Raw genomic sequence first — 24,638 nt, forward strand, 5'->3', positions numbered from 1 at the left:
TGTGATCAGTACAGGCTAATGGCCTAAAATGTAGGTTTAGACATTAAGAATAGAGAAAAATTGTAGGTGAGACAGGCACAGGTTACCTCAGGGAGTTAACTGAAACCAGGCTGGGTTCTGGGGAGCTCTCTGGTGACCCTGAACACCCGTCACAAAGGAAAATCCTTCCAGGTTCTGTCTACAAAAATTCTGAACAACTGTGAGTGTAAAATAAAGTCATTTTTGCAATGATGATGAGCTGGGTTTAATTTAGTTAACAACTGAGGCAAGTTAATCCTGTTCAGACAAGGATCAAACCAGTTTCAGTGCATCTGTGGCAGTGCTTTGCATGTGTCTAACTAGATTGATTTAAAATAGCTTGGCTAGAAAAGAAAGTTGCTTTTACTGTACAGCTCCTGAACTGTGGCTCACACCTGCCCCTGCTCCTGCCTCCATTCCCTTCCACAGGGAACCTTTAGGTCAAGCTCCCCTCTGGCTCCCTTGTTTAGAAAATGAGGGTGGAGATGTTCATGGGGAGAACTCATTCAGGAATCTCCACGTCCCCTCCAGAAGACATGAAAAACATTAAAAGTGTTTCAGGTCAGGATGATTGACTGGGTCTGGCTGCCTGGCATTTACAGGAATGGCTCTGCAGCTCCTTCTCCTGCTGGCAGCCAGGCTCCGGGTCCCTTTCCCAGGATTTGTGCCGAGCCGTGGGCTGGGTGCTCGGGGCAGGGGCAACACGACCCCTGGAAGCTCAGCAGGGCACTCAGGTGGAGCCAAGGGGGGCTGCAGCTCCCCGGGTGAATTGTCAGCAGCAAAGCTGACACTCTGCTCATTGTCTTCTTTGAATTAATGCATTATTCAGCCAGGCTGAGGGACTCTGCTCTTCTGAGGGCCGATGTGGATCTGCAGAGCTGTTGCCACCTGGCTGGCTTGGTCCTGCAGGTAGCAGAGTGCACAGACATTGGCATTCCCAGACACATTCCAAGGGCAGCACGCTCCCGTGGCCTCCCTTCCCTGGGGAGAGCAGTCCTGGCTGCCTGCTGAAAGCCAAGCCACGACTCTCATCTCCAGTGGGATGGGCAGTGTTTCCATCTCGGGGAAGCCACATCCACCCTGTGTTACCCCAGCTGGCTCTTAGCAGACCCCAGCAGCTCTCACAGACTCCCTGATACCCCTGCCCGTGTCTGCAGTGGGGAAACTGAGGCACGCAAAGGCAGAGCAACCACACCAACCCTGTGTGAGAAAAGACAAAGCCTGCTTTTTTCAGTCTGTACCTACTCCAGGTATCACTGTGATATTCTGTCAGCTCCTGCTGTACAGAGATTTATATGAAATCGTTTCTATTCCATTGAAGCAATTTTCAGAGATTAATTTTTGAGGGTATTAGCATTGATTCCTGAGCACACGTGCTCCCTCCTCCTGCCACTGGTCCATATCCAGGGAAAGCTGCATTGTCTGAGCTGGAGGAAAGCTCACTTGCCCTAATTTATTGAAAAAAATTAATTTTAGATTTCAAATGGGGTTTTCATTTATGAACCCCGCTCAATCTGTTCTTCACTCCTGAGTCTTCACCCTGACCTTTCCCTTATCTGAAATCCTCTGGGCTGTACACTGTGTTCATTAGGGAAACTTCCAGGAGGGAGCAGCAGGTGTGGGCTGTGGATAAGGACTGCACGCACGCTTGGCTCTGTGCTTATCCAGGTACCCCTGGCAGCTCCTGGCTGTAATTTAATTTAGGGCAGTGCCAGGATTTGGACTTTTTTAAGAGTTTTTCACAGTTTGTAAGTTTTAATAACAATTTTTACGTCAGCTCTGGAAGTAGCAGCCCTTGGCATTGCATGGAGAATGCAGTAATGATACTTGCACTTAAAAAAATGAGCTGGAGAAGTGATGCAGTGCACCCCAGTACTGCCAAGTCTAATCCCTGCTCCTGGAGCCTGGAATGGTCCAGCAGAGTCAGGATGGTCCAGCGAGGTCCCTGGGCTGACCTGGGTTTGGTGCAGAGCTGTGCCTCACTCTGCTCTGGGGGAAACAAAGGGGTCATTCCCAGCAAAGGCCATAGAAGAAGAACCTCTCATCCCATCTGGAAAAAAGGCTCCCATGAGAATGATGTGCTTTACATCCATCCCTAGAAGACACTAAAACCTATCCGGCTAAAAGGCAGATAGCAATTGGAAGAAATTAGCTTTATATCCTGGTGCCAGCTATGGATAAAAAACCACAAACAAACTTTAAAATGCTTTGAGCTTTTCTTCCTTTTTTTCTGTAAGGGGAGTTCAGCAGCAGCAAAAGAATATTTTCCCAACTTTATTCTGATTATAAATTTAGCATTCTTTGGATATTGCTTTTTAAGAACGTCATTTTGTTGAACATCATTCAGCCTCCAAAGTCAGCTCTTCCCTATTAAACTGAAGCCATTATCCAGGCCAGTATGGTTAGACAGAAGGCCAAATCACAGGAAAATGTAGTTTAGATGCTAAAACACCTATTTGTGTTTGTCAGGCTCAAAGTCATTCGCCACTGGTACCCCTCTGGAGTTTCGATTTGAAATTCAAAACTTGACTCCTGCAAATGCCTTGGCTCAAATTGTGGTTGAATGTTAAGTGGTGTCTCTGAAGCGAGACTAATCACACAGAATGATATTGGATGTTTGCAGGAATGGGACCTCACAAAAAGGTTTAGAAAAATCTGCTGCTAATAACAATGTTCTGTTTTAAATAAAACCTGCAGAAAAGATGAGTGGCATCTCAGTAAAGACAGGTTTCCTGTGGATTGGGATTACATTCCTAGAGGAAAGTCTAATGCTTATCCAGGAGAGCAGAAAAGTGAAGCTAATTATAAGCAGAAAGAGAAATTGGCCAGTCAGATGCACTGTCTGGGGGCTGTGAAAGGGGGCTGGAGGCAGAGTGAAATATTCCTTCAGTGTAAACACTATTGAAACAGTGCCCCATTTTTCAGGGGTGCTTGAGTCGACTCTGCCCCATCGCTGCAGCTGAGCTCTGGGGGTCAGTGCAGCAGCTGGAGAAGCAGCAAACAGCTGTGCAAACCCGTGCATCATAATGCTAATTGTGCTGGAATATGGGATTGTTCAGACTTTATAAAACAAGTGCATTTATGATATCAAAGGCTATTTGAGTTTAACTGTAAATTTGGAGTAGATGTGGATAATCACAGTCCCTTCCACTGCTGGCTCCTTGGGGTTATTAGGAAATTGTTTGTTTCCCAGTGATAGACAGCGTGGTCATAAAGCACAAAGCACTGGCTTCACAGTCAATAAAAAGTGAGAGATATCTGGGTTTAATAGCTCTGAAAGGCAAACATGGCTGGAGTGTGGAAAGGCTGCTGCCCAGAGGGCTGGAGGCAAAGCTGTGACCATCCTCCTCTGCCCAGCCAGGGAAACAGAGTCAGGCAGGGCTGGCTGGGACCGGAGGAGAAAACATGACCCAAGAGAAGGGGACTATAAATAATACAAATAATAACTGGGAATGGAAAACTTCCTCTAATAACCCATGGAAAAATACTCTTTACCTGCCCTGACTGGGCACAGTGGCTTTCCTTTCACAAATACCATTTGGTGAGCAGTGAGCAGGGTGGGTGGTGCTGGGATCCTGTCAGGAACAGGAGGTGTAGATGTGGAGAAGGGGTGGGGTGGAGGTCACACACAGTGCCTGGGGACAGTGCCAGCACTGCAGGGGCAGTCACAGCCCTGGCTGTGCCATGCACCTCTGTATCACCTGCTGCACAGAGGGAACAGCTGTGTGCAGGGAAACAACACCTTGTGCACACGGGGAGTGAGCCACGAGCTCGCTGGAAGGAAGCTGGATAAACCCTGGCTTGGACAAAATGAGCTGAGATGTCGATGTACAAGTTCTTCTTGGTGGCAGTAAATGTTCCCTGCGGCAGTATTTGAACACTGAGTCAGTGGAATGTGGCTCCTTCACTGCCTGGCACTCTCTGGGGACAGGGACAGAGCAGTCCCCAGGGCCCTGGTCTGCAGAGTTTTAGTTTCTTTCTGTGTCTCCTGAGCCACACAGGTTGGCTCCAGAGACCACGGAGAGGGAGAGGAATGGCCCGTGCATTCCAGATCTGTGTCCCAAAAGGTTTGTGGGTTTAAGACACCAGCCCAGCCCCAGAGTGATCAGTGGCACAGGGGCACAGTCACTCCCCATGTCACTCTGGGAAAACACAGTTGTCACTTGTTGAGGTGAGTGTGGAGAATCGATGTGCAGCACGACAGTCCCACAGGCTACAAGGTCGTTACCTCATCCCCTGATGCCTGGCTCACTTCCCAGTCCTGCACAGACCAGCCACCTGGAATTTCAGGTTTGGGACAGGGGAATTCAACTGGGCAGTTCCCAGCAGACAGAGCTCTCGCTGAGTCCTGCTGGTCTTTGCTGTCATGTGGAAGCTGTGCCAGAGCTGTGCTGGTCCTTCTGTCAGCTTGAGCTGCCAGCAGAGCCAGCGCAGGCTGGGTGGGTTCAGTGCTTCCTTCCAGAGTGTCCCACTGAAGTGTCTGAATGTCAACAGAGACTGTTCCAGTGCGGGGCTGCACAGACAACCTGAATTCTCCCTCTCGCACTGCCTTGGGTCTGCTCCGCTCTCCACCCACTGCAGGTGCGAAGGCTCGTTCCAAAGTTCAGGTTCTGCGTTTTCGTGCCTTGCCAGGAAGATAAAAGGGTTGGTAAAAGTGTAACTTGACCTTAGCATTTCGCAGCAGCCACAGAGATAAGCTGCTGAAGGAAATACAGAGAGCAAAACACGGATGGCTCTGGGGAAGGGGACCCCACAAGGCAAGAGCTCCGTGTGAGGACCCTCGAGCGGGACTCGGGGCAGCCTGGCTGGCAGGTGGGAATGGGCCTGGATTGCTGACTGGCATCGCAGCCTGCCGGGCACCAGAGTTCTGCTCTGCCACACAAAGGATCCCTGTGCTGCTGCCGCTGCAGGTTTGAGAAGGAGAAGATTGACTGAAGCTGCCTGTTATTATTTTTGGCTACTCCAGCAATGTATCAAAAACCTGACGCTGGGTTGATGCTGGTGCCCTACTTTATAGAAGCCCTGAAAAGCAGATCAAGGACAGCGAGCTTGTCTCTCTGCATGGCATCTGCCAGAAAAGGGTGAGAAAACTTCAAACTGCTGATGGGGGGGAATGGGGGAGGCAAAAATGAGGCAAAATGTGCAAAATCCAGAGCGCCGTTTGCAGACTTCAAGGGAAAGGGGCTCCACAGGTCCTCCACTAAGGAGGGAAGGTGGGACAGGCAGAGACTGGGGTGTTGTGCTGCCAGCGTGGCTGGTGAGCTGGTGCCATTGTCCCGGCACACACTGGGGACCAGTTTGCTCTGGAAGGAAGAAGGGACCCCAGTGGCCTTAGGTGACCGCGCTCCTTGTTAGCCGAGCCCAGTAATAATGCTGCTCCATGTTCTCTGGATCCTTTGGCAGTGAGAGGGTCATGGCCACCTCTCTGGCTGAGGAGGAGAGGCACGTAGGGGAGGCTGTGCAGAGTTAGTGTTGGAACTGGGCAGAGAACCTGTGAATTGTGACTCGTTTGTCAGTGCTGTGCACGGTGGTGCTGGCTGGAGGGATGGTCTGTCTGGGAATCCGGCTTGTGTATCCCGGGAGGAGATACTTGCTTGTGCCTGCTGCCGCCTCGGGCAGGACCTGCTCCTGTGACCTCCCACTCTGAGACCTGCTTCCTTCTCCTGTGCTCTGAGGGAACCTCGAGTATTCCTGTCACCTGGGGATGTTTATCACTGTTGGCATTTGCCCCTCCAAAGCTGACCAGCGTTTGCAGCCCAGGTGCCGGCTTTCTGCGCTGATCCGGAGCTGCCTCGCATGAGCTGCAGGATTTGTGCTTTGCTGCAGACATGGACGGTAGCCTTTGAAAAGTGGAAGAGGAAGCGGCCATCAGCAAGATGCAGGGGACAGTGCCATGTGGTGGTTTTTCATTTACTAGATAGTCCTACTTTGTTCTTGATGAGTAATGGAGGCATTTGAATACGCCAGGATGACAGCAGCAGTCTGGCTCTGGGAACGTGTCGGCGTGGGCTGGCTGAGGATGGTGGCAGTCGGGACAGTGGGACCATGCCGCGCAGCCTTTCCGTCTCCTCTCCGCTGCCTCGCATCTCCTTTGCCGCTCACCTGCTGCCCCGGGCCCCGCGTTCCGTGAGGCCGCCCGGGCCTGAGCCCCGCGCCCCCGGACCCCGCCGGGGAGCCCGGCCCGGAGCCCCCCGGTGAACCCCGCGCCGATGCGGGCGCGCTCCGTGCGGGGTGCGGAGCATGGCTCACGCAGGGGCCGCCGGCTGCTGCTGCAGGCGCTACTCCCTGCTGTGGATCGCGCTGCTGCAAAGGTCAGTGACTCGGCTCTCCGAAACGGGAAAGGAATGCGGTGCGCGGCCGAGGGCAGGGACAGGCGGGCGGGCGGCGCCGTCCCTCCCCTCCCGGTGCCGGGCCGGGGGACGCTGCGGGGCCGGCGGTGCCCGGAGCAGCCGCCGCACGACTCGGGCTCCCGGAGAGCTGCGCTGTACGCCGGTTTATCTCAACAGAATGAGGGCGACGGGCGGGAGAGGCGGCATTAGGCGAGGGGTGAGCGGCTCGGGGAGCGCGGGGCACGGGCGGCGGGGGGAGGCGAGGGGCGCTGCGGGCCGCGGCGGAGAGCGGAGCACGCCCGCTGCCCCCCAAGGCGAGCCCGCGCTCCGGGGGCGGTGGGCCCGGGGCGCTCTGCCCAGCTACAGCGCAGCCAATGGGCCGCGGCGGGGCGGAGCGGCGGCGGGGCCGGCCCGGGGCGGGGGCCGGGGGCGGCGGGGCCGGGGGTCCCCGCCCGCGGTGGCGGCGGCGGGAGCGCGGCATGGCCCAGCCCGAGCGGGGCGGCGGCGCGGCGGCGGCGCGGCGGGGGCCGGGCCCTGCGGGTGAGTGCGGGGCTGGCGGCCGTGCCCGGGCTGCGCGGGCAGCGCCGACTCCGCGCCCCGACCGGCGGGTCCCGCAGGCGCCCGGAGCGGAGCGGCCGCGGCGGGGCCGGGCGGGCCGGGGGCCGGGGCGGGCCGGGGGCGGCGGGCGCGCAGCGGGGCCGGGGCGCGGAGGCCGCCGCGCTGCAGGGACCGGCGCTGACAGCCGCTCCCGGCCCGGCCCGGCGATGTGCGGCCGCGCTCCGTCCCTCGTTCCGTGCGTTCGCGGTTTGTTTCCATCCTGGGCGCCGTTTCATCATCCGTGCCCGGGCTCGGCAGCCGCGCTGTGGAGATGGGCCTTGCGGCTCCATTTCCGTGTGGTTGGTCCAGGAGGACACATCCTGCCTCGCCTTTGCCGCCTTGTCCAGATTCCGCCTCCAGACTGATGTTACGCAAAATTTAGGTGATAAAAATCACCCCCTTATCCCCACCCTGCTCCCCCCGTGCAAGGTGGTGGTTCTGGGGTGCAGCTGGGAGCACCCCGGGAGTTCTCCCGTGAGTGCTGGCAGGGAGCAGGGGGCTCCGGCTCGGTCCCTGCGTCCCGGTTTTGCTTCTGCTGCCACGGCCGTGCCCCAGGTGTTTGTTGAGGCCCTACGGTCCCTGCTCGCTCCGGAGGCCGGTGCTGTGGGAATGACTTGTTCCCAGGGCGGTGCTGTGGCTCGGGCTCCAGATTGGAGTGGTGGATCTGTCACTGCTGTTTGCATTCGATGTCCCCAGATCTGGCACTATTTAGGCTGGTTTCAGCTGATGTGATAAAAGTGTTTTTTAACATTAATGTTGATTTCTGTTGAAAGTGTCATGTTGATGTCATTCTGCTTATGGGAAAGAGGCTCCTTGAAAATATTTTTGATGATTGAAATTCAGGTCACCTTTTGCATCCTGCTCCTGATGCCCTCTCCTCTTGCCCGTCGCAAATGCCATCGGTGTCCTTGCTGGTTGTCCTGTGCTGGGCTGCCCCGACAAACTTTGCAGTGGCACGTTTTTAAACAAATACCCATGCTCAGATGAATGTCACAGGTTAAAATCGTCCTTCAGGTTTGCTCTGGCAAAAACAACGTTCGGAATCTGGTATGAGCTGACAGAGTCCTTTTGAATGTAATTAATCCTGCTGCCAGTTGAAACTGAGAACAGTCTGAAAACAAGGGCAGGCATTAATAAGTTTAATTACATGTCCTTTGTGTTGCTCAGGGAAGGTGTTGCATTAGTGAGGGCAACCTGTAACGCCAGGTTCCCATCCTGGGCATGCTGAGCAGCGTTTCCCAGGCACAGATCAGCAGCTGGAGTATGGGGAACGGCAGCAGAAAGTTCAGGGCAGCAGAACATGGAGAAGGGTGTGCTGCTGCATGCTGAGACTTCATCCCCACGTCCTCTTCTACAGGAAAAAAAAACATTCTTCATCTTCTGGAGGCCTGCGAGTTCTCTTGTGTGCTGTTGGCGGTGGTTATTCCCATAGCATCTCTTTCATATTTATTTGTTACATTGAAGCAGGATGAGGCACGGGGGAGGAGGGGATGAGAACTCCCAGCAGCGGTGGGAGGTCAGTGGGAAGTCGCCCCGGCGAGGGGGTCACCCAGGCACAGCTGAGCCCCGGGGAGAGCTGCTGTGGAGGAGAGCGGGCAGCAAACCCGAGCAGAGTGGGCCCTGCGGAGTGAACCGGCAGAGTGAGGCTCAGGAGGGGCAGTGGCACCGGGCAGAGCTCCCGGGTGGAGCTGGCAGAGCGCGGTGGGTGATTTACTCCCATCTGCGACTGCTAAAATCCTTCTCCCATCTGATGTTGCAAATCAATTTACTGGAGTTGTGCACTTTGTTCTCAGTCATAACAAACCCCTAATCCCCGGGCTGGAGCCAGATTTAGATTCTGTCTGTGCTGCGTGTGGATGTGCTGGGCTGTTCTGCTGTGCTTGGGCAGCGGGCGAGTGCAGGGCAGGGCGTCAGGGCTGCCCTAGAGAACCTGAGCCCAGCTGGGCACAGGAAAGAACTGTCAGCCTCAAAAAGCTGCACACAGGGAATCTTTCCTGGCCAGGAGGAGTGTCACAGAGTCAAACATAGTTTGGGAGATCAAATCCTTCTGACACTGGGGAAGCATGCACAGCTGCAGCTGGTGCCAATGGGACTTCTTCAGCTTAGGGCTTGGACTTCCTTCAGAATTCCGCAATCTGCTCATGTTCTCAGAGCAGAAGGAGATTTAAGAAAGGCTCTTCATTTCCCCCCCGCTTTGTTTCAGTGTTTTGTGTCTGCTCCATCCCTATGCAGCCACCCACCAGGTTCTCTGTTTGTTTCTGTCTTTCTGTCTCTCAGAAATAATCAGGAACGTTTTCATCATAAAACCACAGGAGCAGCAGCCAGGTGGTTTCAGGCAGGTGAGGCTCTGAAATGAGGACTGACAGAGTTGCCTCTTTGCAGCGCTGTTTGCTGCCTCCATTGCTCAAAACCCAGCCCTGGTGTTGGGTGAGGAGAGGATGGATTGCCTCTCCATCCTTGTTTTTGCAAGTCTTCCCTGCAGTCCGCGTGGTCCTGGTTGGATTTGGTGACACTCAAGTGGCTGTGGAGGGCACAGGCAGAGGGGATGCATCCCTTCACATGGTAATGTTTTATGACTTTTATTATTTAGCACAACAATCCTCTCTGATTGCTCTCGGGCAGCAGAGCTCTTTCTTTAATAACCAGAGACTGGCTGCTGCTCCGCAGGACTCGCCAGGTCAGTGCCGGTAGCAGTAATGTTATTTCTCTTTAGAACTAATGTGGTCTTTTATGAGATTTTTTCCTTCCCCCTTCATTTCAACTGAACTTTAGGCAAGTAAAAAGGGATTTAAAAAAGGCCCTTGGCAAAAAGAACTGAATGTGCTGTTTGGAAAGAGGGTTCCTGTTGTGAGATGGCTCTGGGCTGCTGGCCCTTGCCAGCGTATTAAAACAAAGGTGTGGGGTTGGAATTGGATCAGCTGACGCAAACCAGGACAGGACCTGGAGTACACAGCGAGTTACTGGAGCAAGAGATCGGACAGCCCCACAGGCAGCACAGCGAGGGCAGGGGGATGGACTGAACACAGTACCCTGTCATGCTGGGAGTGTGTGTTCACTGGCAGCAGATGGTGTTCCGGGAGCGTTTGCCTGTTTGGGGGGCTCATGGCCAGCACAGGTCTGCAGGGACTCGGGTGTCCCTGTCACTGTGGGTGCTGCTCTCAGGCTCAGGAGAGCAGCTCGTGCCATTCTCTCACTGTTGGTATGAGGGGAAGTCTGTGGGAGCAGCGATGGGGACTGGCAGATGTTCTCCAGTGAATGGGCTCCTGCCACAATGCCGTGTCACCGAGGGACACGAGCGCTCTCTGCCCTGGCACAGGGATTAGAGTGAAGGGACCGTGTGCCCTTTGAAGGCAGGGGGGTGGGACAGAGCCCTGGGAGAGGGGCTCTGCTCATCCTGCCCTGCCAGGACTGCCCTGGCAGAGAGATTCTCATCCCTGCTGCTGAGATTTCCAACAGCTCTAATTAATGACATCTCCCCACTTAGCCCGTGGTACACAGACAGATGCTGGGTTTTAAGGGCTGGTTTGAGACCTGCAGCGCTCCCCCTGCACAGAGCAGCATCTGGTGAGAAATGTGTCTGCTGCTGACCTGGGCTGGATCCCAGCAGCCAGGAGGGAGGGAGAGACATCATGGGAGCAGGTCCTGCTGAGGCAAGGACCCAAAAAATAACCTCCCTGAAAAAGTCCCCTTCATTTTAGGATTCCCAGAGGCATTCAGCAGAGCGTGCAGGGATATAAACACACATTTGCTGAATCTGGTGAGAGCGTAGCATGTCCTGAGAAACTCTCCCTTGGTGATCCTTCAAATAGCTCATCTGCACTCCCACCCGGGCCATCCAGCTGCATTATTTTTAATGAAAAGTAGGCTTGTTTTGTTTTAATTTTTTACAAAAATTCTTAGGCCAGCATGAGACGATGCAACTCAGTGATGTACTGAGTCGTGGTTTATTTTATCAGTATTTATATTTGTGTACACAAGAATGCAAGTCTCGGCTTGGTTATTTACCTTTTCTAATTTCATCTGTAAAATATGGAAATAAGATTTACCAGAAATGCCTTGATTCTGGGCTTATCTGGGCTGGGTGAGAGGTCTGTACTGTCAGTTCCTGAGCTGCTGGATATTAGTTCTGCACTCAGCATCCAGAGGTAACTTGATCTGTGTGCCTGTATTAGAGTTCATTTCCAGTATCATCCAGAGGAAAAGGATAGGGACCCTTTTCTCTGAAGATAGTGTAAAATTGCCACAAAGTACTGGGAAATGACTGTGCTGGGTTCTTAAAGATCAATTTACTCGCCACAGAGATGTGGGGTGAGTGGGCAGCTGAGAGAATGGCTAATGGCATGGAGAGCCTTTGCTGGAAGCCTGGGGCTTCTGATCCAGCACAGGACTGTGCCAACCCCAGCAGGGCTTTCAGCCCTGGGAGCTGCAGGTTGTCCCCTCAGAGAGCCTGTGCTGGTGGCTGTTGTGCAGGTGTTTCACTGGTGTCACCGTGGCTGGTCCTGGCCGGTGCCCTGGTAGGTGCAGGGAGCATCTTGGGTGTCCCAGAGCCCTTGGGCAGCGTGTCCCCAGGCTGGGTGTCCCTGGGGAGGAGGTGGCCCTGGCACTCAGAGCTGTCCATGGAGCAGCTCAGGCAGGGAAGAGCCACAGGCAGTTCCGTTATCACCTGGGGCTTCATGCACGGCCTGAATCTTAATGGCAAATCTAGAGGAGCACCTGTTTATCTGCTGCTGCCGTTTATCTGAGAATCTCCTCGGGCTGTTTGCTGGATCCAGCCTGCTGTGTGATTCACTGGAAGCGATGAATTTTGCATGCACTGTTGACATTTCTCTCTGTTTTGGTCAGCTTCATTCTGGAGAACAACAAAACCCAACGCACACACCAGAGCAAGCTGGGAGTACACTGGGAGCATTGTTGTTTGACTCATGAAAGACCATGCTGAGAATGTCACAAACTCCCCTTATTGCTGTCCTTCGTGCCTTTGGAGAAGGCGTCACACCCCCTTTGTGGACAGGGACACTTGGTCTCTTTGGGAGCCCCCAAAGTGCTTGCCAGAGGTTTTAAAGGTCAGAGTTGCCGGGATTGGAGCTCTGGCAGAGGAACGTGGTGCAGGCCATAGAGAAGGCAGCTGCTCCCTTTGCACTCAAGTTATTTTTTCCCTTGCCACTTCATGGGTTTGCTGTGTTTTCCCTGGGAGTACTTAACTATCTTTCTTTCTTTTTTTTTTTTTCTCTTGAGCTCTCTGGTTTTGCTTTAAGAGTTACAGCACCATTGATTGTATTGGCTGTCTCAAAAATGGTGCTCTGCTCACTGTCTGTGGGCTCCCCGCTGCTAAATGCTGCCAGTGGGGCTCCAGAGCATTTAGATCAATCAATAGGGCTATCACAGCCTTGTTTTCCACACTGTCCCCATCCCAGGATGTGTGTGACAATGAAAGAGAGAGCTCGCCAGCGCAGGGCTTGTTGGTGACAGTGCACATGCAGATGTGGGCGTTTGGGTGAGGTTCTGGCACCACCAGAGCTCAGCACCAGGGGCTGTAGACCTGGTGGTGCTGCTGAGAGAGCAGCAGGTGCTGCGGCCAGCTGGCCTCCAATGCACCCACACTGCTGCACCCCACCTGGGAAACCTCGTTTAGGAGCACCCCACACCTGGGAAACCTCGTTAGGAGCACCCCACACCTGGGAAACCTCGTTTAGGAGCACCCCACACCTGGGAAACCTCGTTTAGGAGCACCCCACACCTGGGAAGTCTCCCTCAGCAGGTGTGGTGGCTATTTAGAGTTTGATTCAGTTGTTCAGACACCCCACAGTGTGCAAACCTCTAAAGAATTGACTCCTGACTGCATTGGAGTTGGGGAAAATTGTTTTACTGCTCATACTGACTGTCACGGAATTACAAATGGGAGGAGAGCGTAGCAGGCCTTGTTCTTCAGGGCCCTCAGTTATTTCATGACAGAACATTCCCAGGAATATTGTGCAGTTGTTGCTAACAGATGTTGCTGACAGGTTTCTCTGGCAAGGGGAGCATCCTCTGACACCGTGCCGTTTCTCCTCCAGATCCCATCTAATGCCGAGGCTGAAGGAATCGCGCTCCCACGAGTCCCTGCTCAGTCCCAGTAGTGCTGTTGAGGCTCTGGATCTCAGTATGGAGGAGGAAGTGGTCATCAAGCCAGTCCACAGTAGCATCCTGGGACAAGACTACTGCTTTGAGGTAAGGAGCCGTGCTGGGGCTGTTCCTGGGGAGCCAGGTGCGGGCTGGCATCTGGGGCCTGGCTGTTACCAAACATTGCTGCTCAGAATTGCTGCACAGAGACCATTCCAGAGGCACAAAATTGCTCCCATCTTTCCGAGGAGGATCATATCCACACAATCAGAGCAATGAGCTCCTTGTAAAGCAGAGCTGCTGGCACAGGTGCTGCTCTGCTTAGGGCTGTGTATCAGCGGAGCATGAATTTGTTTATGCCCCTACAGTTTATGTTCCTACAGATATTGGGAAGTGCTAATCCCTACTCAGTGTTCCCAGAGACATTACATGTGGTCACAGAGCCAGCCTGCTGCTGTCAGTGGGAGTGTGGAGGACTTTGTCTAGAAAACTGAAGCTTCCCTTGTTTGGGTAAATAGAAAAATCTGTGAGCATTTCAGATTACTTTGACATCTGCTATGGCATGTGGTAAGGTCTGTGCTAGCAGGAGGGAGTAGGACACGTACAACCCAGGCTGTAGCTGGATCGTTCAGTGCAGGATATCTTGGGAATCATTTGTCCTGAACTGTGGATGGCACAGTATTATTGCCTATGGCAGTGGCTGGGTACAGAACTGGAAATGGATTTCTTACAGTAATAAGGCAGTGGATATTTGTGTTCCTGTGAAGAGCAGGTAACCCCTGTTTGTGCTTGGACACAGAGAAGCAGATCAATGGTGTGGCTGTGTTTGGATTGTGCTGTAGGGGTGATGGGGCTGCAGGCTGTCCTTGGGGGGGGCAGTGCTGGATGAGAACACATGTCAGCGTTCAAGAGGAGTCAGACCTTTTTCTTTACTGAAATCAGCACATTTTGAAATAAATGAGTTAAAAGATCTATTTCTTAAAATATAAGTGGGTAACATGAAAACAGTCTTACAAACAAATAGCCTCAAACGTGAACTCTGTAGTTGGCTGAAGTATAAATTTTGCATTGCTGTTTGTTCTTTGTGGAATTGAGCAAGTGCAGTGGGTCAGAAGGGGAACAGTTCTGTAAATTATGTGTCCTCTATTACATTCCACTCAAGAAAGGTAAAATGAAGCTAGATGGAAAATAGATGTGACATCCATAATATAAGAGTTGTTTACCAATTCTGTTCGGCCTACAAGAGGAGAGGAAGGGATATGAACAGAACTTGTAGAAAGTTGAGTGAGAGGGAAGTTACACAAGCCATGCACTTGGAAGGAGGACGAAAATTTTGGGGTTAAGTGATTTGGATAAAGAAGTCACACTGTAAAAAAAAGAACGTGTTAATTGCTGTTCTGCAAACCCTGCAGAGGAGAGGAAGAATGCCAGGAAACAACAGGGACATTGATTTGTCACTGGTGGCTGCTCACCAACAAGCTCCAGCAGGAGGGACCGAGGTGAGAGCTAAGTGGCACTTTGTGTCAATGCCTGGGTCCCGTGTCTGCTGAGAGCCTCTGGAAGCTGGGAGTGAGGTCAGCCCTGGAATGAGTTTGCAGATCTCCTGGGATCCCAGCTGGGGGCCAGGCACTGACTACAGCCCACAGCACTTGGGTACCATTGAGGGACACAAAGGAGCTCAGGGATGTCCTGGGAAAGCAGCCCTGACCAAGAAATGCCAGGTGGGAAGGCCCTGCCAGGATCACAGGGATGAGGGGAGCTGGGGTGTTTTCTGTGCAGTGGATGGGGAAGGTGCTGTAGATGGTGGTGGTGCCTCATCCCTGCCCCTTGAGGCTGTTGTGGGGCTGCTCCCTCGGGAGATGTGTTGGGAACAGGCGGGGCTGGTGTCTCCAGCTGGGAACTGAAGCTTTTGCTGGGCAGTGCCAGCCTTGCTCAGTCCTTCACCTTCTGCCGCCGCTGGGGTGGCCGGGCAGGGACGGTGCCTGGGAGCTGTTCCCAGCCCCAGCTGGCCGGGGGCCATCGGTGCTCACCTGACACAGCTCCTCCCCCCAGCAGCCTGGGGGAACAGGCCAGGAAGATCTGACACGGCTGCAGATGGAGGAGAGCGGGTTCCGAGAGGAACTGGCAGCACACCCAGACGGAGACAAAAGCGAGAGGTGCCAAAGCCATCTGCAGTGGAAAACAACCAAGTGGCTCCTTGGGAGGCAGCTGGTGGATGAAGGTGCAGGGAATCGTTCCTCCCTTCTGTCCCCACCACCCTGCATGAAGACGTGCTCGGCCCTGCCGCCCTCAGCTCTGCCAGGGAGCGCAGTCAGCACCAGGGCAGGGCTTTTCCACAGGCTGCGTTTGCCTTTTTCTGCTTACTTAGTTTCCTGAAACTTGCTTTTTTCTCACTTGCTGAGTACTTGGCAGTCGGTATTTACTTGTTTCCTTCATTGATTTTTTTTTTTTTTAAATTACTCAGCATCATCTTCTTTCTCCTTGCAAGACTCCTCAGTCAGCAAATCATCCCGTGCCACTGCACGTGCTGCGTGTGCTGAATATACAGTGGGCATCTCAGCCAGCAGCAGAGGCTCAGAGCCCAGCCTCCCAGAGCCTGTTCCTGGCCCTGGTTTTTGGGGTCCCGGGCCAGGCAGGGCCATTAGGGCTGGGGGCTCTCCTAGGTCTTGGCAGCCAAAGGCTTCTCCCCTTGCACAGTCATGCCTGAGCCGTCCCAGGACACAGCGGGGGGAAGGACAAACTGTGGTTGCTCCAATACAGCTGAGCCTGTTGCCTCATCCTGGCCTTGCCTCAGCAAGGGAGAATTTAGTGGAGCTGAATTTAGCAGCACTGAATTTGATCCAGCTGTGCAAACGTTGGCCATTGCTCGCGTGGCCCTTGGGGTGCCTGGAGCGGCTGCGGGGCCAGGGGTGCAGCTGAGCCCTGACTGAGCTTGGAAAATCCTCTGGACAGGGGGTGAAGCACCCTCAGTGCTCAGCTATCATCCCCTGTTACTCCACGCATGGGCCTTCAAGTGAAGCCATCCTGTGCCTCAGGACTGTCTTAAAAGACAGGATTTTATCGGGACAGATTGTCCATCCAAGGACTGGGGATAATGAATAGGGAAAGTGGCATTTCAGGAATTAATGAGTTTTATTAATTGAGTTTGTCCTGTACGTTAACAGTATTCCAGCATATCCAAAATCTTGATGAGACCAGAATACTCTCTTTATAAAGTTAATTAATATCTCATAAAGATCATTAATGCCATATGATATTTAAGTCAGAACTCAAAGCTGGGATCTGATTGCAAATCTGGGGAAATTACATTTTTGGTCACACATGGTAGATGTGATCTTGAGCTCCCATCAGACCAAGACACACTTCATATCTGACACACCATTTTCCCCTTCTCTCACTTCAGTATGACAGTTTCAGGTTTTTTAGGTTTTTAAAGATTAATTTATAATTGGATTAAAATTGAATAAGGAATTTGGCCGTGATAATGCGTGTGTTTACCTACGCGTGGCAAGAAAATACAGTGACAGTCCCGTGTGCCAGCAGAGCTCTGCGTGGGAAGGCTCAGGGATGGAGGTTAACAGGAGCCTCAGCAGCAGTGGAGAGGAGATGAGGCAGGGGGTTTGTCATGGGAGATTCTGAAGAAGCTGGAAATACTCTGGAGAGTGAAAGGAGGCTGGAAAGATCACACTGCTGTGCCTGCTAGTGTGGAGTCTGTTCTTGAGACTACAGGAGAGCTTGTGCTCAGCAGAATGTATTTTACAGACAGAGTATAAAAGTGTGCAAGGACTGGGAGAATGTCTGTCTGAAGGAAAAAGCCTCTGGAATATCAAGGGTTGGAAGATTCTTTGCGTTTTTGTGTGAAGACAGAACAGGCCTCTTCTCATTCTGCCCTGGTCTGTGTTCAAAGGAAGGGATGTGTTCAGCTTATCATTGAGGTTTGCTAATGACAAATCTTAGCGAGTGCCAGCTCTGCTGTAAGAACAGGTTGGGCTTCTGGGAGATACATGAAATTAAAGGAGATTGTGTCTCCCAGAAGCTGATAACCCAGTGCACAATGTGTAAACACAAACACTGGGAGATGATAAAGCACTCACAAATAACTCTGCAGGTTGAGACTGGCGGAAATGAAGCTCAGGGGGAGTTATTTAAAGAACCAGCCAGGTCCATTCAGCCTCCCAGCAGAGCTGTACGTGGTGAATATTGCTGGGCAAAAGAAATGCAAAGGCCAGAGAGCTGGAGCCACGTTCCTGGTGGTCAGGACCAGCATGAGTTGGGGAATGTCAGTGTGTGAGGAGCAGGCGCAGGGAGCTATTGGCTTTGATGCCAAGGAAGTTTGACACGGGGGCACAGGAAGGAAATTTGGTGCCTGTCATTCTGGGCTGCCAGACAGTGGTGCTCCATGGGCTCAGCAGGATTGAGTTTCCTTGGGATAGCAGGAATGTGATGAGGAATAAGGGGCACTTGCACCACTGGAAATGTCGTGGCTATGAGTGTGTTTCTTAAACTCTGGCTATGAACCCCAATGGCCAGAGAAAGTCACAAAAATACTGCAGGAAATCCCTTGACCTGGAAGCATGAGAGGTGAGAGGAGGGCTCAGCAGCACTTCCAGCCATGTCCAGGTTGGGAAGCCCCCCTGGTTCTCCCAGCTGGGGATGGGTGCCGTGAGCTCTGAGTGCCCTGGCTGGGCCCTGCTGTACCATGGCCAGGAGTGGGCTGTACAGACCTGTGCCCAGGATCTTCACAGCAAGGGCTCCAGGAGCCACAGGACACCAAGGGGGAAGGTGGGAAAGCAGGCTTTTTGAGCCCAGTGTTCTGCTGGGAACGAGGAATGGGTTGTTACTGTCACAGGCTTTGGGCTGAGCCTGGAGGAATGCCAAGTAACCACTCAGAGTTCCAGCTTACCTTTAGTTCATCTGAGGATTTGCACTCCCTCGGTTGTGGAACTTGGTGGTTTAAAGCATCACATGCAAGGGGCCCATTATCTAGTGTTTTCTGGTGTGGAAGAGGAAAAGTAATTGGAGTTTGCTTCCATGATTATTTCTGTGACATACAGAGTTGTCCTGTTTTTCCACCAGCCTTAGGGGCTGTTGCTTCATGCTTGGGTAAAGCTGTTCACTTAAAAAAAAATAAAATCCAGTAGCATCTTCCCTAAGCCCCCCTCTCTCCCCAACCACACTCTGCAGTGTGCTGGTCAAGACATAATCCTGTTCCTTTCCCTGTAGGTGACGACTTCATCAGGAAGTAAATGCTTCTCGTGTCGTTCGGCAGCGGAGCGAGATAAATGGATGGAGAACCTGCGGCGTGCCGTGCACCCCAACAAGGTAGTGCTGTGAGGAACTGCCTCTGCCCTAGCTCAGTTCCTCCTTAGTACATTTCGTAGCCCAGTGCATGGAGCAGCAGGGGGTGTATTGTCACTGGAGTGAGGAAGTGGAGCTCTGGGTCAGCTTTTTTCCATATTGCTTTCTTCCATAATTATATTTACAGACGAGCGCCAGTTATTCCTTCCTCTCTCAGCACATGCTGCTTCAGCTCTTGCTGAGAATTGATCAGACCTGACAAATCTTCAGTGCTGCTGTTACTGATGGGCCTGGCCACTTCCATAGGCCTGTCACCTCCCAGGAGCCATGGACAGATGTCAGCTAGCTGCCAGCACAGGCACAAGGCTGAACAGTCTGAGGAGTTCCCGTGTCAGCTCCTGACACAGAGTCTGCTTTAGTGATGGAGGAGCTCAGATGTCCCTTTCCAGAGGTGACAGTGGAATTGTAGCTGTCCCTTCTCCAGCCAGTCGAGGTGCAGAGTCTTCTCCTGGGATTTACAGGAGCAAACCCTTCTCTTCACTAGAACACAGGGACACCCAGTATGCATTTTTATGGCCCACTAAGACGAAGTACATCCTAAAATAAAACCTACAGCTGCTTCTTCCCTGCTGTGCTGGAGTTGGCTGCAAAGATTGGTCAGGATTAATGCAGGATTCCACAGCTGATGAGCTCAACCAAGTCTTCTTCTGCTGGTCAGAGAGGACACAAATGATGGGATCCTGTGAACTCCTGGCTGTGCACACTAATTCAGTCCAGGCCTGGTGGGTTCTGAAGGGGCCCTCAGTCTCAGAGTTTGTTGTTCCCAGCACAGTGCCAAATGTCAGAATAAAAGATTTCCTGTAATGTCAGAGTGTGAGCAGTGGAGGGGAGAGGGGAGAGGTGGCCTGCTGCCTCTGGCAGCACGTTCCTCTAGTGAAGTTCAGTTGCTCCAGTACTTTGCCAGGGCTTTTGCTGGGGATCCTGACGTGAGGGGGCTGTGTAAGGTTTGTGTGGTCACACCTAGCATGAGAGAACTCCTGGGAATGCAAGCTGGGGCTGGGCATGCCACTGTGGCTTCAAGGTGCAGTGTTGAGTGGAAATCCATTTGGAAGTGTTTCCATCATCTCAAAACCTGCAGTAAGTGATGGCTGACTTTCCATCTTTGTTTGAGTTCACAGACAATAAACTCTCAGTATCCAGCTTGATATTTCTGTCAGGAATTCAGTGTTCTTGTGCAGTTCCTGTGTGTACTTCCTGAACCTACAGTACCCCATTGTGGACTTCCAGCAGAACTGTTCCTGCCCAGACTCCTGGGCTGAGCAGAGTAAGCCATGGCTGGTGTTTCAGTGAGGGCTTTCCAAACAAAACAGGGTTTGCAGAATCCCAGCAGTGGTGCAGCTGCCAGTGCTTTATCTTTGGAGTCACTCCTGCAGCAAATACCCCTGGATGTTCTTCCAGGATGAGGTCAGCATCACGAGGGAGCTCGGAAAGATCCACAGTATTCTTGGCTCTGTTATTGCTTAAAGGATATCCAAGGCAGATTTCTGTCTCTGAATTGTCATGATTCTCCCATGGGACGCCCTCTCCCATGACTCCTCTGTGTTTAACTTGGGTGCTCTGGACTTCTGCCCTAAAATACGGTGAGGTTTTACCGTTTTTTCCCTGCCATTGGTGGTGGGATCCCACCTGGATGAGGTGATGATCCCTGGGTGTGCATTCAGGTCCCTTTGTGCTGCTGTGTTACAGGAAGTATCATGAGCTCAGTGCTGCTGTGAGGCAGCTCCGCTGAAAAGAGGAGGCTGTGAGGTACCTGAACAGCTCCTGCTTTGCACAAACCATTCAGGACCAGGGAGGTTCTTTCAGATTCTTCAGAGGCCCTCTTGGCAGGGAATGGGAAATGGTGCATTTATGATTTGGAGGGGTTTTATCTCCCTTGTTCCTTATATTAATTGGCACCAACAGACGTGGAGAGCACGATGATATTTTGGAAAATTAACATAAGTAGTGTTATTATGCAAATTCTTGAGAGCCAGTATTTCCTTAAAATAAAGTGTAATTAAGCCTCCGCTCATTTAGCACATCCGAAATAATTAATTCATATCTCCAGTTTTGTTGTGGGGTTTTTTATTGACCTTTTTTTCTTTGCATCTTTTTTTTCAGGACAACAGCAGAAGGGTAGAGAATATGTTAAAGTTATGGATTATTGAAGCCAAGGACCTGCCAGCTAAGAAAAAGTACTTGTGTGAATTATGCCTGGATGACGTTCTTTATGCACGAACTACCTGTAAATTAAAAACTGATAATGTCTTTTGGGGGGAGCACTTTGAATTCAATAACCTCCCATCGCTCAAAAACATTACTGTGCACTTATACAAAGAGACTGACAAGAAGAAGAAGAAGGACAAGACCAACTTCATTGGGCAGGTGAACATCCCCGTGAGCTCGGTGACGGGCCGGCAGTTCGTGGAGAAATGGTACCCAGTGGTGAGCCCCAACCCTGGCAAGGGCAAGTCCCCGGGACCCATGATCCGCATCAAGTCCCGCTACCAGAGCATGAGCATCCTTCCCATGGAGATGTACAAGGAGTTTGCTGAGTACATCACCAACAATTACATGGTGCTGTGCTCGGTGCTGGAGCCCTCGCTGAGCGTGAAGAACAAGGAGGAGATGGCGTCGGCGCTGGTGCACATCCTGCAGAGCACGGGCAAGGCCAAGGTAGGACCCTCTGCCGCCTGTAGTGTCCCCTCTGCAGCTGTAGTGTCCCCTCTGCAGCTGCAGTGTCCCCTCTGCCGCCTGTAGTGTCCCCTCTGCAGCTGTAGTGTCCCCTCTGCAGCTGTAGTGTCCCCTCTGCAGCTGTAGTGTCCCCTCTGCAGCTGTAGTGTCCCCTCTGCAGCTGTAGTGTCCCCTCTGCCGCCTGTAGTGTCCCCTCTGCAGCTGCAGTGTCCCCTCTGCCGCCTGTAGTGTCCCCTCTGCAGCTGCAGTGTCCCCTCTGCCGCCTGTAGTGTCCCCTCTGCCGCCTGTAGTGTCCCCCCAGACACCGTCAGAGCAGACTCTGGGGTTGGGTTGGGTAAACTCGTCACTGGGGCTTCGGGCCATCGTTAATGTGCTCTGTTTTCCTTTTGATTGCAAACAAGTTGGTAGCACACACAGCACAAGTTGCTTAATTAGCAGAGAGGTTGGTGGGACCACGAGGCACCAGCTGAGCCACTTCCCTTCACTCTTCTCCTTCTGGGGGCTCAGGGGCCAGGCTCTTTCTGTATAAACAGGCACAGTTGTGAAAGTAAGCAAGAAGGCAGTTTTCCAGGATGGAATGTAAGCAGTGCTGGCCTGAGCTGTGCAGCCTGGGTGTGCTGGGTATTCCTGGTTCCATGCTCTGCTCCCTCTGCGCCGAGCACCCTGCACAGTGCAGCTGAACAGGAGGGAGCAGCCTCTCCAGAATCCCAGACCCAAGTGCCTGCTGGCTTGCGTGTCTTTGGATCAGCTCTTGGTCTTCAGGGTCTGTCCTGCTGCTTTTGGAAGGGGGTCCAGGGGTGCTCCCATGGCAGAGCTCATTGGAGGCTGATGCCACCAACTTGCACATGGTGGAAGTTCGGCCTTTGTGGACCACTTTGAGCCTCCTTCCTGGTTGGGAATGCTCTGCCAGGTCTGGGGAAGAAGCAGGCCAGGAGGAGGCGGAGAGTGGGAGTTACTCCTGGTTGTGATCCGTGTGGGAGCAGGGAGGGTGGGCAGAGCTGGAATGCCTTTCCTTGCTGAGGTCCCCAGCACACAGGGCAGGGCAGGGCAGGGAGTGACCCCCGCTGCAGAGCATCCTCCATCCCTGTACAGGCACGGCCACGGCAGGCAGTGCCCGTGTCAGGGCTGCAGGAGTTAAAGCATCACTGTTGTTCTGTGAGCATCTCCCTGCCCTCTGCAGGGGAGAGCTGGGGAAGGGCGAGATGTCCAAAGCTTTTGCAGTGCAGAGACAGGAGCTCCTCACCTGAGGGGCAGTCACAAGGCTCTGCTTCCTTGGCAGCTGCCGCTGCTGCCGCTGTGGCCGGGCTCGTGGATTAGGTTTAGTTACCATCTGTCGGACAGAGAACTGGCTTGGCTTCCTGATCTAGTTCAGGGCAGGCAAAGCTCCTGAGAGGATTGGGAGCCGGGAGCTGCTGCTGCAGCAGCAGAGAAAATAGCCCTGTTAAAGCCTCCTGATCCCGGGAGTGCAGGGAGGGACCTGTGGGGAGTAACGCTGTGGCTCCACAAGAGCTGTGCCTGGGATCTCGGCTCACTCCTTGTTCCAGGGCTCCAGAGCTGCCAGCCCGTGGTTCCTGGGCACAGCCCTGTCTCGTGTTGGCACCAGGAGCTCTGCTGCCCCTCGCTGTGGCTCCTGCAACTCTAATGCCAGAGCTTTGCTATTGAGGACCCTGTCCACAGTTTACACGGTTCTGGTGCAAAAGGCTTCAAGTGTCATCCCAGTCCTAATCACCACGGATCATGTGTGGGCATGGCTGAGAGTGTTTGTCACTGCTCCAGCCTTTTTCCTCTGCCTCTCAGTACTGGAGAGGCTCCAGAGGGAGCAAGTGTGTTTCCAGACATGTGTCTGCATCAGTGCTTGAGATCCCAGAGGCTTTACACAGGGGACACAGCAAGCAGTAAACAGACTTGATGACTTTTCCCCTAAAATGGAGCTTCTGCTTTCGCTGCCTGTCATCTGCCATCAGCATTAGCGCAGGGTTTGGGGAGCTGTCAGAGCAACAGGAGTTACTGGAGCATGGGAACCAGGTGCTGCATCCTGGGCTGGACAAGCAGGGAGTGGGAAAAGCAGCAGAAAGGTGGAAAAATAATGAATGAGAGAAGAAAGCACCCTCAGCCCTGCTTGGGGGATGTGAGTGCACCCCAGTACCCCTCAGGAGAGCTCCCCGTGGCTGCCCCAGCACCCTGACCCCTGAGTGCGGGGACGGCAGGGCAGGGACCCCCTTCTCCAGGCCTCTGGTGCCTCTCAGAAGCTTGCCCGGGCTAGAGGTGGGTTCCTCATCCTTGTGCATCACCAGGAGCCTTCCCAGTGAGCCCTTTGAAACCCCCCCTGCCCTGGGCCGTGGCCGTGGCAGCCGCTGATTGATTTCCCTGGTGAAGGGGTTTTGTGGCTCTTGGCCGCTGCAGCTGAGCTAAAGCAGCAGTTACACTGGACTGGGACACGAGTGTCCAGTGGATTATCGTGGAAGACTCGTTAGCAGCTGATTGCTGTTGGGCTGTTTCGGGCCGTGTTTTCCTGCAGCGATTTGCTGCAAATACGGTAATTAAGGTAATCCCTTAATGAGGCCGGGATCGGGCCGTGTGTCTGCGGGGCAGGAGAGGTGCCACAGGAGGGGTGTGATGCTGCCACGTGCCAGGCACAGCCCGGTCCCAGCCACCCCGCACCGAGGGACACCCTGCCAGCCAGGTGTGGTTACCTGGAGCTGCTAAAACCCAGAGTCCCTCCTGCCAGGGGGGCAGGACACCTGGAGCTGCAGGTGGAAGGGGGACAAGGGCTGCAGCTGAATTTTTTCCCTAAGTCTTTGCTTCTTCCCGGGCTGTAGCTGTATCACAGTAGGTTAAAAAGAGGAGCATGAAAGGAGAGTCCCCTCTGGAGTCAAAGTCCATGCTTCCCTTGATCTCTGTGTGGGAAAGGGAAGAACTTCATCCCTGCAGCGCTGGGTTGGTGTGCACGGGGCAGGCCTGGAAAGCCCTGAGCAGCTGCCAAGGCAGTGGGTGGAGGGGAGGAGGGTTTTGATAAGGTTCTGAGTGCAGGCACTCAGGGAGGGAGGGAGCTGCCCCAGCCCGCTGGAAAATCTGACAGACATCCATCAGCTCTTGGCACACACAGATGTCCCCTGTCTCTTATGGCAGGAAAGGCTGAAAGAGGGATATTTGGTGGTTGAAGCAGAGATGTGGCCTCTCAGCTCGGTCCTTCACTTGTTACCTGTTTTCACCTTCCTAGTGAGAGCACTGATGAAGTGTTTGTTCCTTGTAAGGATGTGGAGATGCCTAATGGTTTTCCATGTTTTGCAACCCACAGACGAAAGACACAAAGTCAGAAAGCAGTCCTGCTGCCAGGGTTGGAGTTAGCAGGAGTGCTCAGTTCTGCCTTACAGGGCTTGGTGTGGCCCCTGTGATGTGGTTGTGGGTAGGTGGCTGCATCCTTCCCAAAGGACTTCTGATGCTTCAGGAATATTTCCCATGCTTAGATTTGTTTCAGGCCTGTCTGAGAGCTCCCAGAGCTCAGTTCATGACCATAAATATACAAAAAACTTCTCTTGTCCAGAGCACTGGTAGATCAAACCC

At 53.1% G+C, this 24,638-nt stretch overlaps 1 protein-coding gene across 1 annotated transcript in view; it reads left to right on the forward strand.

Annotated features, from left to right (window-relative positions):
- Positions 1–24,638, forward strand: part of LOC119709136 (DAB2 interacting protein) — a 129,301-nt gene that overhangs the window by 77,257 nt on the left and 27,406 nt on the right. The window contains 3 exon segments of the mRNA XM_038156523.1: positions 12,998–13,151; positions 18,267–18,365; positions 20,502–21,056. Coding sequence (XP_038012451.1) covers positions 12,998–13,151; positions 18,267–18,365; positions 20,502–21,056 — 808 coding nt within the window.

This window comes from Motacilla alba, chromosome 17 (genome assembly GCF_015832195.1).
Source record: "Motacilla alba alba isolate MOTALB_02 chromosome 17, Motacilla_alba_V1.0_pri, whole genome shotgun sequence".
Lineage (NCBI taxonomy): Eukaryota > Metazoa > Chordata > Aves > Passeriformes > Motacillidae > Motacilla > Motacilla alba.